This window comes from Arvicola amphibius, chromosome 12, assembly GCF_903992535.2.
Source record: "Arvicola amphibius chromosome 12, mArvAmp1.2, whole genome shotgun sequence".
Taxonomy (NCBI): Eukaryota; Metazoa; Chordata; class Mammalia; order Rodentia; family Cricetidae; genus Arvicola; species Arvicola amphibius.
In genome coordinates, this window is record NC_052058.2 from 34,630,750 (window position 1) to 34,644,379 (window position 13,630).

The 13,630-nt window shown below is 53.0% G+C and overlaps 1 protein-coding gene across 1 annotated transcript in view; it reads left to right on the forward strand.

Annotated features, from left to right (window-relative positions):
- Positions 1-646: 646 nt before the first annotated feature.
- The window catches only part of Grid1 (glutamate ionotropic receptor delta type subunit 1), a 729,852-nt gene continuing 716,868 nt past the window's right edge, over positions 647-13,630 (forward strand). Inside the window, exons 1-2 of the mRNA XM_038349621.1 lie at positions 647-725; positions 2,940-3,095. Of these exons, the coding sequence (XP_038205549.1) occupies positions 647-725; positions 2,940-3,095 (235 nt within the window). The remainder of the gene's footprint in view (positions 726-2,939; positions 3,096-13,630) is intronic.

The window sequence follows — 13,630 nt, forward strand, 5'->3', positions numbered from 1 at the left end:
AGCCTCTTCTCGCCGCAGACGGGCCAGGTCCCCACCGCGGTACAGCCCTCGGAGCATCCCCCGGCGGAGAGCGTGGAGCGCCGGGCGCCCCCTCCAAGCAACGAGCGAGCGAGCCCCGCGCGGCAAGGCTAAGGCTCCGCAGTCACGTGGTGGAGAGGAGGGCGGAGGGGAGCGAGGCGGACGGGAGGGGAGGGGGAGCGCCGCCGAGGGGGAGGGGGAGGGGAGGGGGCGTCCTCCGCAGTTCGCTCCTTGCCTGGGCTCAGACACACAGCCAGCCCTGAGCCGCCGCTCGGGCCGGGCCGCCGCCGCCGCCGCCGCCTCTGCCTCTGCCGCCCCCAGAGCCGCTCGAGCCGCTGGAAGCGCCGCCGCCACAGCCGCGGGCCGCCCCCGCCGCGCCGGCCTGGGCTCGGGCTGCGAGCGCCGCCGCAACCGCAACCGGAGCCGGCGCGGGAGCCTGAGAGCACTAGGCTGGGCTGGGCTGGGGCGGGCGCAGGGCGCAGGGGCGGGAGCGCGGGGGAAGACGCACGGGCGGGCTCGGCTCTCCCGGGGAGCGGCCCGGGACTGCACCGGGACCCGCGCCTCCCCGCTCCGCGCTGCCCTCGGCCTCGCCCCGGGCCCGGGCGGATGAGCCGCGCGCCCGGGGGACATGGAAGCGCTGACGCTGTGGCTTCTTCCCTGGATATGCCAGTGCGTTACGGTGCGGGCCGACTCCATCATCCACATCGGTGAGCTCGGAGGGCGGACGGGCCGAGGCTGGGCGGGGACCCCCCCAATAGAGACGTTGATGCGCGGCGTCCAAACTTGTCGGTTCCCCGGGCCGAAGGGCTCGGCAGGCGGTGGTCCCCTGAAGGCCCGCGCCGCCCCGCGGAGGAGCTTTGCTCCTGCCGCTCCGCACTCCTGCGGGCACCTCGCTGCTCCCTGGGGCTCCTGCCAGTGCGCGGGGCCCCGCGGCCTCTGCCGACACTTAGGGCCGCGGCAGTGGGGAACCCGTGGATAGACGCTTGTCGAGATGCGTGCCACTAGCGGGACCGTCAGCAGGCTGGGCCCTAAGGCACAGCCTGAGCATTGGGACCAGGGGCGGACAGAGCTGCGGGGTAGCTAAGTTGGCAGGGCAAGATCAAAGAGGCCAAAGCGGAACCATGTGTGACTGTGGATGGGTGCTGTCAACGTGCCAGTGTGTGTGCACCTGGCACGATGTTGGTGTCACTGTGAGAGGGCGTTGGGGCTGTGTGGGGCCATCCGAGAGTGTGTTAGTGCGACTACCGCGTTCTGCCAGCCTGTTAGAGTGGACACAGTGCTTGCCTGTTTCCCCGGTGTGTGTCTGTTGTAGCTCTTGGTGTGTGTGTGTGTGTGTGTGTGTGTGTGTGTCTTATTGTGACAACTGCAGTTCAATCCTGGACAGTTTCAGAGTTTCTGCCTGGTCTAAGTCTTGGGGCCAGCATACAGTCTGGGTGGTGGGGTGGAGGGAAGGAGCGTGGGCCGTGGGGTTTGGGGCGCCGAGCAGGAAGAGATAGATGGATAGGAAGGAGATGAAAAGCAAAGGAGGGGACGATCAGAGGGGGGTAGTGGTGGGAGTTAGGAGCAGAATGACTGGGGTCTCGAGAAGTTGGGCACGGTTGGGGGACTGACAGCGGTCGCTTTGGGGGAGCCCCTCCGCAGTCGCCTTTCCGGAAGTTGGGAAAGACCAGGGAACAGGGACAAACTGGGGGTTGGGAGGTGTGAGAAAACGTGGCTGATGTTACCTGCGGGGCAGAAAGAGGTGATGAGGGACCAAGTCCCTACTCCAAGGGCTGCAGCGCTTCCCTCCGGGGCCGGGCCAGGATCCAAACCTGCTTCCCGCCCAGGAGTCGGCGTGGGTCTCGCGGTCAGCATTGCGGCTCGCTCCGGTGTAGTGAGGAATCCAGGAGCTGAGCCCTTCTACCCAGCTCTCAGCTCCAGAGCAATTAGCCAAGCAATAGGACCTTGGCGACCCTAGGCGCTTGGCAAAAGGGCTGGGGTGGGGATCCCAGATCAGACCCAACTGATCTATCTCCACTGTAAGGGCAGGGTCAGTGAAAGCGTCAGGTCAGCGGGAGCTCTGGAGGAGCCGTCCTTGCTTTTAGAATGACCGACTGTTTTAAGAGTGATTTCTTCTGGGACTCTCAACAGTGCTAGATCAGAATGTTTAGGGGTATAGGATACAACCCCACCCCTCCAGACATACAGGAAGAGGAAGTGAGAGACCAGAGCAGAGACACATGCAACATCTCGACCATCCAAGATACTGGTTATCAATTCCTTGTGTATGTCTAAATGAAAAACCCTTGGTGTAGGAGAGCAAACTGTGGACCACAGGATCACTTCTGCATTCATCAGGGAATGCAAAGAAAAAAGGAGCACCACTTCATTACTGGGATTGGTCTGGGGACATTTCCTCTTGGATAATTCACTTTGGCTCCTGGGATGGGATTTTATGGGACCATGTCAGGTGCATTTGAGCGGGAGGCTACCTCAGCATGCCACATCTTCTGTGTGGGGCATGACTGGGGCATGTGATGCTTTGGTTATGAAGCCCATGTGACCTGATGGTAGCGTGAAGGATATGCAGGTATAATTCATGTTAACGGTGTGCACGTGTTCCATGTGGGGAGGGGAGCATATCCTGTTTGGGTTACGTAGGGAGGTCTTTAAATTAATCAGAACAGAATCCTGAACTGAGACCGATGGTGCACGCCTCTAATCACACTACTTGTGAAGGCTGAGGCAGGAGGATTACCGTGACCTCAAGTCCAGTTAGGGCTACTGAAGGAGAACCTGTCTCAAAAGAGTATTATAAACATTCTATCTCAATCCTCTCACCACTTGGTACCTAGTGGTCCAGGCAATACCCCATCCCAGGGCAGAAGTAAGGTGGGAAGGGTTCCTCTCCAGGCCTGGTCTTGACCCCTCTTCTCCCTCAGGTGCCATCTTCGAGGAGAACGCAGCCAAGGACGACAGGGTGTTCCAGTTGGCTGTATCGGACCTAAGCCTCAATGATGACATCCTGCAGAGTGAGAAGATCACTTACTCCATCAAGGTCATCGAGGCCAATAACCCGTTCCAGGCAGTGCAGGAAGGTGAGTGGCCACTGAGCCCATGCATGAGTCACTGGGCTGCAGCCAGTGAGGCCGAGTAGCAATGGGTCCAGGCAGGGTTGCTACCCAGTCGGTTGTGCAGAATCTCCTAGGCGCCTGGTATGCCTGCTGCTATGCCAGGCGTGGTGGCGTGTTCTCCCAGGCCTAGCAAGGTAGGGCGACTCCGTACTGTCAGGGAAGCGAAAAGCCTCTATGTACTTACTGCAAGCGGGTCTCCTGGCAGAACTGTGCGGATGAATGGGCGCGTGTGTGAACCTCAGCTCAGGCGCGTGGCTCAGGGTCGGCTTTGTTTCTCGCGTGTTTGTGGGTGGGTGTGTCTTCATGCCTGTGTCGCGTGCACCTCCCCAGAAGCCTCTCGTGGCCTGCAGCCTACAGGAGCTCGGCTCACGGTGCTCGTCCTGTAAGTCCTGTCGGTCGCAGAGCCTGGCTGGCGCGGTTGCACACCCTGTGGGGCCTCGGAGCTTCTGCCCTGCGGGCCCTCGGCTTCCCTCCTCTCTGCCTCACTCCACTGTGTGTGAAGCAGCGGGTTTCTTTGCCGGGCCGCGTTGCCGGGCTAGGGAGGCGTTGCTGCCTGGACCGGAGGTGGGCGCTGTTTGCTCAGGAAAAGAGAGGAGCTGGACTAGGTCTGATGACAGGAAAAATCTTAGCAGTCTGGCCGCGGTAGCTGTATTTCCCTGCAGTCGTCTTGCTGGGACTCCAAGGCAGGGGCAACAGGTGGGCAGCCAGTGAGACCATCACCCTTTGCCGGCTTTCTCTGGTACCTGCACTCGTGGAGTGTTCTTAACTCCATGCAGGCTAAAACAATGGGGGCTGCTGCTTTCAGCATTGGTAGGCGTCTCTTGTCTGATTTCTTCTGGTGCATCAGTGGCAGCAGCTTCCTCTGCCTTTTCCTCCTTGTGCGTTCCCTCCACTCCTCCTGGAATTGTCCCTTCTCTCTTGCTGTTGATTCCTGGTCAAGGACCTCATGTCTGCTCAGCCACACTCTTCCCTTCCTCTTTGTCTTGTTTACCACAAGTAGGGCTCTGCTGTGGTGCCAGTGCCCTGAAGTGCTGAGGACACAAGGGTACAGCTGGAAGCGCAGCATGCAGGGACTTCTTCCCAGAACTGGCAGGGTTGTGGGGTAGGGAGGGGGTGGGGTGACTGAGAATTCTGCTGTTGGTCTCTCCTTGGACTTGCTGGGCCTAGGGTCCTCCCGTCACCTTGGGGATGCATACTGTCTGCCAGTCTCCAGGTACCTTCAAAAATGAGGTGAGTCGCTGATGGATGCGGCCATAGCTGGTGCTGGGATCTTACTGTAGCATGGAGGGCTCTGAAGGCCTCCTGGCTGTAGGTGCATCAAAGGATGGAAAGGTGGCCAGCGCTTGGGGAGGGACTGCCTGACTGTAAGGCTCAAAGGATGAAGGACATTTTCATTGTTCACATCTCCAGTCCCAAGTGCTGATCTATGGTGGTGGTGGTGACTGGTGCTGTTTATTCCGAAAATTGCTGGGGCTGGTGGTGTGGTTCGGTGGTCAGTAACACTTCCAGCTCTTGAAGAGGACCTTGATTTGATTCCCAACACCCATATAGTAGCTTACAACTGCCTGTAACTTCAGTTCCGGGGGTATCCGATGCCCCCTTATGGCCTCTGCTGGTTCCTGCACTTACATATGTGCAAGCAAAACACCTACACACATACAACCGTGAGAGCTGCTGCTTCTGGTACTGGCAGATGTCTGTTATCTTAAGTCCTCTGAAGTAGAGGCGTGGGGTAGTCCCTGTCCTTCTTGAGTGACCTGATCCCACCCACCATCTGTCTCCAGATGCCCTCTGACCTCAGACTTCTTTTTGTGTGCTGTCCTCATGGTTCCTCAGGGCCCCTGCCTGTGACCTTTATCAGACAGGAGTACCCCTATTAAGGCTGTTGCTTCTGACAACTCTCTGTCTGCTGTGAACAAAAGTGTAAGGCATCCTTTGCTCATTCATTGTGCCCCTCAGTGAAGTACAGCCATCTCCACCAGATGAACCCCAGGGACTGAAGGTACTGGTCTTACGTAGGGTTCTACCCTGAGGCAGGCTGCACACACATTGGTGAACCACCCCCAGGAGAGGTCATCTTCATGTCAAGGAGCCGCTGTAGCACAGCTTCGGTTGAATAGTGTCCTGTTGGCGGGAAAATCTCTAGATTTCTGCATGGATCCATTTTGTAACGCGAAGCCCCCAGTCTGCACTTCAGTGTAGAATTGGATGCTCTTGGGACAGGGCTTTGCTGTATAGCTCAGGCTGCCCTTCTATTTCAGCCTCTTGAATGCTGGGCCTATAGGTGACCCTTACTCCATCACCACACTTGGCCGTCACATTTGGTTTTTAACCTGTTAACCAATGGAACAATTTGAAGAATAAGCAAAGCACAGCTATGTGCCCCAAATAGAACTTTGTCCTGTCAACAAAGGCTCTAGCCAGACCTTTTCAGAACCCCCTTTTTGATGGTTGTAACTGGAAAAATGTCTGTCTCCAAGGATGGCAAGTTGGCAGTCTCAGGAGGGTGTGGGAGTATTTCTGCACATCTGGAATGAGGGAGTGAGATGATGGGGGTCCCTGGTTTCTCCGTATAGAAACACTGGACGGGTGCTGTTACTGGGCTGGCACATGCTGGTTAAAACTGGCATGCACTTTCAACCTTGGGAGTGGCATGGGCTGAAATCCATCTTGTTATCCATCTCATGGCCTTGGATAGCTCCAGGGTGCCCACAAGGAAAGAGAGGAGCTATCGGTGGAGGCCTTGGGAAAAGCTGAGCATTGCTTAGCGGCCTTTCCCCTTTGCCTAATGCTTGTGAAGCAAGCATTCAGTTCATTGGGTCTCCTTTCTTGCTTTTCTATGGGTTAATTGCCGGCTCTTGCTGGGTGGCTACTCGAGCTTTTTCTCCATAGCTTGGACACTTACTGCAAGGAGAACAAGGGCATGCTGGGATTCAGTCTTTATCACAGGTGCCCAGTGTGTCCCAAGGGATCTGGAATTGGAGCGATGCTGCCTTGTTTTAATTTGAGAGGCAGCACCCCGACCCGGGGATGGGGGCCTGATTGCTGGAGCCAAAAGATGAGAACTTGCCTCCCTCACCGCATGACCTGGAGGAATCTTGGCCCTGTGCCGAGCTTCTGTTTCTAGATCTGTTAAAAGGGAATAATTGTAGTCTCTGCCTCCTGGGATTATTGGGAGGATTAAATGAGATGAGACGTGTATAAAATTGCCTATATAAGGCCCGAGGTTGGTGTTCAGTAAACACTAATTCCCTCCCTGTTCTCTGACCCAGCTATGGCTGGCTTTTCCTCAGCATCTCTTAAGGCTGTTGATATTTTCAACTACATAGTTTTTTAAGCTAGTGAATTCCTTGAGAGAGGACCCTAAATGACCTTTTCATTTTCAGCTTTTACTAACCCCCCAGTTAAAAAAGGAATGCATGGCCACAATGAACATGGATTACTTTTAAAACGTGAAAAAGAAAGAGGCCAGTACATGCTCATTATATAAAATGTGGAAGGTGTGGAGAACAGCAAGAAGCAGAGCAGAATCCTCCTGAATCCCACTGCATTATTTTCTTCTAGTCTTTTCTTTTCCTTTGTATTTATGAATGATGAGGGCTCTCATTGTGTTTCATGCTCCATACTATTGGCCTTTTCTGAAACCTCCATGAACTAATTGTAAACATTCCTTCTAGTGCCTGCATGTGCTGACATGCACTTTTTTTTTTTTTAAAAAGAAATGGTACTATTTATGCAAAGACATGCATCTTTAAGTATGTCTGAAGAAAACATGAAACTCTCCTTGGATGGGTGTGCTGACCGTAAGATTTATACCTATGATCTCATCAGAATGATCCTAAAAACTCCTTACGAGCACTTTCTTAGGATAGTATGTAGGATATGTGCTTTATGAAGCTCTAAAATTAATAACCAACAGCGTGGAACAGTTAAGGCTCTAAAATGTTGCGTCTTTTGTTGTTGAACTTTGCATTAACCCGTTCTACAAGACAAATAGGAGAAAAAGATACTAATTTGTTGAAAAAGTCATACTGTTTTTCAGTGCCTGCTCAAGCAGAAGATTATGTAAATGCATAAAAGAACGGGCTGCACCCGAGTCTTCTTTTACAGAATTATCTTTTACTGTGAGGAAAAGATGCGAGACGTTGGATACGCTGTATCTGTCATACCACGGAAAGATAACAGTTTAAGGGAGAGGTAGAGGAAAGGAAACTATGTGAGACGATATTCTTAGTTACCAGAAGCACAAGAAAAAGACAAGGTAAAGGGGCTGGGGGCACAGCCCAGTTGCTAGAGTGCTTGTCTCGCAGGCCCAGAGGCCTGGGTTTGACCCTCAGCACCACACAAACCAGGTGTGGTGATGCACACCCTTACTAAGAGCACTTGGGAGGTAGGGGCAGGAGGATTAGAAGTTCAAGTTTATCCGCAGCTACAAAGCGACTTTAATGCCAGCCTGGGCTACATGAGACCTTGCTTTTTTTCAAAAGAGAAGAGGGGGTGGTGGGGGAAGACAAAGTCAAGAGTGGGGATGTGGTGGGGTGCTCACCTACATGTGAGGCCCTGAGCCCAATGCTGAATACCACATTACAAAAAAATCCCCCAAACCAAAAAAGCTAAAATGTTCTAAGTATAGATTATTGTTGACAGAATGAAAGAATGTAATTTAAAAAGATACAGAACCTCATAGATAGCCATTTCTGAAGGTCTGGCAAGCTTACCCCTTCACCTTCCTCCTGGGTGCCCTGGCCCTCACTTTGCCACACTGGTGGTGTGTTCTGCTAGTGGGCCTCTTCGCTGACCACTGCTTCCTCTTTTACTTCTGCTCAGAATTGCAGGGTTCTCTGAGGCCACATCCTGGTATCCCTGAGGGCATCTTCTTCAGGATACTGAAGGCTTTGCCAGGGGCTCTGAGTGAGTGTGACATTCCTGCCATCAGAGAGGTGTGTCTAGGCCTCTGCCACCATTGCACTACTCAGCTGTATTCATTTTCTCTTGGAACAGAACCCGTTTTCACCCCATGTTTAGTTGGTTAAAACAGCACGCACTTATCATTTGGTAACTCTGCAGGTCCCGAGACTGACATGAGCTCATCAGGCTAAGGCCCAGGTGTTAGCAAGGCTGGTACCCTTTGGTTACCCTGGGACGGAATTGTGTCCTTGCCTTTTCCATGTCCCCGGTGCTGTTTCATTCTTAGCTCTGGGCCCCAAGATCCTTCTCCAAAGCTCACAACAGTGAGCCAGGTCCTCTTCTCGTAATATCGTCTGATTCCATCTCTCTCTTCCAGGGATAATCAAGAGTGACATCCCTATTTTAAGGTTAGCTGATTTGAAAGCTTAACTCTATCGGTAGTCTGTATTCTCCTGTGCCGTATAACCAGTGCAGTCCCAGTTCTGGTGACAAGGACACGGATGTCTCTGTGTGCCTGTTGTGTCCCGAGCGTGGTGTGGCTCTCTGCTTTCTTTCCATCTTGTCTGGTACCGCAGTGCTTGCTGCCTTCTCGCTGTGTCTCTAGTGTCACCCAGACTGGCTTGCCCGGCTTGGGATGCGTGCCTGGATTTTCATTCCACAGAGGTGTTCTGCAGGTATCACAGAGTGGGCCTGTGGGGCCTCTACATATTCCCCTGTGCTCTGGGATGACATGTGGCTCCCCTTCTGGGCCTGGAAGAAGCTGCTTGTAGTTAAGGAAGAGCATGAAGGAAGCTTCTGATGGACTAGCCACGCTGTAGGTCCCTGCCCCCTTTCTACCCGGGGAGTCTCTTTCTCAGAGGCTCACCCTCCAGCTCCCATCTTCCACTATGCCTACTTAAAGGCCTTGCTGTGCTCAGTCTTGCTTTGGTGCCCTGGGCTGAGAGAGAGAGAGAGAGAGAGAGAGAGAGAGAGAGAGAGAGAGAGAGAGAGAGAGAGAGAGAGAGAGAGAGGCTTTTTCTGTCCCCTCAGCACTGTTTCCAGTGATGCTTCAACCCTGAAAATGTATGCCAAGACGGCAGGTGCACAAGATTCCTCGTTAGAGTCTGGCTATGTACCAGAAACCATGTAATCCCCTCCCTGGATTCCTCTAAGGCTTTTCTCCCAGGCTTCAGGGTTATTCTCCAATGTTCACTGGGAACATTTCACTGTATGGGCACATACATCCATGCCAACATACATGTGAGCATGCATATCTAAGTGCATGCATGTGAGTCCATACCCTTTGTAATCTTACAGGCTATGTGTGTGCCCCAATCATCTCCCCACGTTTTCTCCCTTTTCCTGCCCTGCTCTCCAGATTGTCATGTGGGTCTTACCCGACAGCTAGTCAGAGGGGTTCTTATGGCCGGTATGGAGTCGGAGTCCACAGTCTAGCGAGGCTCTCCATGCTGCCTCTCAACTGTTGAGTCCACACGTGTGCGGACATCCTCCGGGCTCACACAGTGACACTGGGGCCATTTCTCCAGGATTTTCTTGGAGGCCTTTATGACTGTCCCTTTGTACTTGAAGCCACATCCTGCAGGAGCAGGCAGGGCAGAGAGACAGTTACTATCTTGTAGTCTCTAGGTCAGGACCCAGACTTTGTTCCTTCAGTGCTCTTGTCTTTCCTCTTAGTCGTTCACTCCTGTTCACAGTTTGCGCAGGAAATGTCCTCCGTATGCCCAGTGCTTCTGGGGGCCCAGGGAACCTGTAAGAAGTGGGGTCAAGTGGGATATCTTCAGTGCTTGAGAGTGTGCTCTCAAAGAGAAAACTGGTTTCTCCTTTCTTTCTCCCCTTTTCACTTCATGTCCAGGAGGTGAGCAGAGTAGCTTCACCATGTGCTCTTAGCCTCATGCGCTGCCTCACCCCAGCTTGGAAAGCAACAGGACAACTGCTGACCCTAGCAAACCCTACTCCTTCTAGACTGTTTACGTCAACTGCGGACCCTAGCCAACCCTACTCCTTCTAGACTGTTTACGTCAACTGCGGACCCTAGCCAACCCTACTCTTTCTAGACTGTTTACGCCAGGCTTTTTGTCACATCACAGAGCTGGACAACTTAGCTCTCTAGAAAATAGTTGACTCAAAAGTTAAAATGTTGGGTCTGCATTGCTTCTGAAACATTTCTAGTCCAACTTAATCCAATACCTAGATGCAACTTCTTTTGAATTTTCTACCCAGGGCCATGCTTGTGAGAGGCCGTTGGAGGAGATGGAGAGATGCCGATGTAAAGAGACAGAATTCCAGTTGAATAAGAAGAGCAGGTTCAAGAGCTCTGGCGTCCAGGGCAGGGAGTATAGTTAACGGCGTCCCATTGTATTCTCACGGAAGGCTAAGTGTTCTCATACAAACATGTTTGTGTAATGCCTCCTTGTGTGATTAGCTATATTGAATCATTCCTCAAGGCATATGAATACAATAACTGCAGAGTTTTATATAACAATAAAACAAAACAAAACACACACACACACACACACACACACACACACACGATTCTGCTCTAGGCCTGACCACTGGAGTGGCCACCATCAGTAACACGTCTGTACTGGACTTTCTACAATCTCAGCCCTTGGGCCTGTCCCTTCTCTTTCTGTGCTGTGATATAATATTGTCAAAGTCAACTTAAGAGGAAAGGGTTATTCTGGCTTACACTCTACAGTCCGTCATGGTGGGGAGGCCACAGTGACAGGAGCTCGAGTCACGTGGCTGTGTGTCAGAAGAGAGCAACAAATGCATGCTGGCTGGCTCGCTCGCTTATATAGCACAATCCCACCAACGACTAAAAAGGATTTCCCCACATCAATTAACAAAATCAAATCAGTCCCTCTCAGGCATGCCCAGAGGCCCATCTCTCAAGTGATTCTAGATTCTGTGAGGTTGGCTTCTAACATTAACCTGCTGCTGCCCAGTGACAGCCCTTTCTCTGGGGGTGCTGGCCTGTCTGACAGCTTGTCGGTGTCCCATTCTCTGGGACTCCCTCTTCCATCTCTAAATGGTTTCTGGCATCAGGGACACTGGCCATGGCCATTCTGCCTTTCCAGGGTGCTGCCTTCACATTGTCTTTGCCAGAGCCCACCCTGGCAGCCAGCGCCTGCAGAGGCAGTGCCACCTGCCCTGCGCCGGTTCACAGCTGTGCTCCGCCTGGCTCTTCTACGCCATCCAAGAAGAGATAGCAGCCTGAAAGCTGACAGGTATTACTCCTTCAGGTGGACCGAGGCTGCCATCCATGCTCAGCCGTGCCTCTGTGTTTTCTACACGGCCCATGTGGTGATGGTGCAGAGGCCAGCTATAGGGTGGTAGGAAATGTACTAAAAGTCTATGCTAGGGGCCAGACACTGTGAGCAGCCGCTGGGTAGAGAAAGGAAGACTGCTGTAGCGGTCCCCAGATCAGCTCTAGACCTTACACCGTGCTGTTTTTGTGGGCTGCAGCCTCTGCCCCATATCTGGTGGCTGAGGCTTGTGGCTTGGGTGTCCCAGGAGAATAGGGAAGGAGGTTGGTGCTGACAACATGGTTCATATGGAGGCAGTTTGGAGCCATCTGTGCAGGCCTGGGCTCTGGGCTCTTGTGGGCTATCTTTGCTTGATATTTTAATCTTACTGTAGCCATGCTTGCTCAGAGTGCAGAGTGTCTAGTATGGGCCTGGCTGTCCCAGCTCCATAGGAGCTGACTATAGGCAGATACATGTTTGTTTGGTGGACAGTGGCGGGGGGGTCTGGATCTGAATCTTGAATGTTAAACCTTGTATCTGAACTCCCCCCACTCCTGCCAGGCTCATACGTGGTGCTTGGTTGTCAGTGCACGATCTTTTGAGAATGACTGAATCCTAAGAGCTGTGATCTTAAGTGTGGATGAAGCCACAGTAGCATGGTGTCCATGGGAGGGGGTGAGAAGGAGAGATGGGCCATTGCGGATGCAGGTTTTGTTCCAACTCTGTTTTTTCCGCCTCCTGCCTGCCTAGAGATGAGCCACTCAGCTCTTCCACACAGTACCTTCCAGCATGCTTCAGCGTACCATGCATGGCCCCAGGAGAGAGAGCCAAGTGACCATAGACTGAGATCTTGAAAATAATGGACTGAAAAAAAAGTCTTTCCTGCCCCAGTTCATTATGCCAGGTGTTTTGTCAGAGCACAGCAACTTGGACCAGTTGACTTGCTGGCCTTGTAAAGGCCACTTCCCTCTCTGGGCCTCACTGTCAGCATCTGGGAAGAGTGCTCCTTCTCCCTGGCCTGGCTTCTGTGGTGGACTCCTGCCCATTGCAGAGGCCGACCCTTAGGCTCTTCCTGGCCTGGGGTCACGCACTTCCTTCTGTCTAGCTGGACAAGGTTGTATGCTGGTGCCTCTGTGAGCCCTGAGCCCAGCTCTGAGTCGGGCCTGGGCTCTGGTCTGGGTGTGTCTCATGGTGCCTTGCAAGAAGAGGCACTCGGGTCAAGAGTTTTTTAAGGATCCGCTGAGAGGTGGCTATTGACCACCCAGGAGAAGGGCTCTTTCAGAATACATCATGCTGGCACGATCTTGGGCTTTGAGCCTCCAGAGTTGTGAGGGAACATTTGCTCTGCTTGAAACATGCAGTCTATGGCATGTCGCGACAGCCACCACAGCCATCCCTGCCCTCCCAGGGCCTTGGTACCCGAATCTCTCAAATGAGACGCTTGGCGCAGAACATCTTTGGAGTGGATGGTCTGTGTCCCCCAGGGGTGGGCGGTGCTCATTTCCCACCCAGGTTTATGCTGAGGTCGTCTTTTTGCCACAGCTTTTGAGCATCTAATGGCTGTTACTATGAGCATCTAATGGCTGTTACTATGATCATTTCAGGTTTTCCTGGCTCAGACCCTGGAGCCTGGCTAGGACTACCAGCGTATCTTTTGCTGACGTGCTATTTGTCAATGTCCCTCTTAGAACACAGTAGTCCTGATGTGCCTCGTCGAGGGACTTAACTTGCTGAGCCGCAGCTTTTGCCTATAAAATGGGGGATAGTGGTACCTTGGTCAATAGGTTGTCTTAAGAACCAAATGAACAGAGAACTGGTTTATTTCTGTCAGCAAGGAATGACCAGTCATAGTTACTGTCCTCCTAAAGTCACCTGACCTCTGCAGAGGGATGAGATGATCCCTGGCTTTTGGGACACTCCAGTGAAAATGATGAAGCTCGTTGTCACCTCCTGCTGCAACTGTGGCTGAGTCTCTAGTTTTCAGGTCCTGGAACTTTTTAAGGAAGGGGGTTGTGCTGAACACCCCCACCTGGGGTGTTTGCAGTTGCTCACTTAGCTCTGAGTGTGGATCGTACTCAGACTAGAGCCCAGTTAGTTTTAACATTGGCCAACCTCACCCTTGCCTTCAGAGCACTGGCTCTCCTTCCAACTTCAAGCTCACCCTCAAGGGAGCCTCTGTTGCCTTCACTGGCCAAGGGAATGGGAATGCTCTGCAGGCTGTGTCTAGGCCCTGCCCTTGTGGTTTGACACCGGGCCATTGACGACAGCACCGTAGACTGCAGGGTTGTACCAGTAAGAGTTTGAGATACACCAGGAGTGATGTTGCAACCAGTAGAGTCTGTG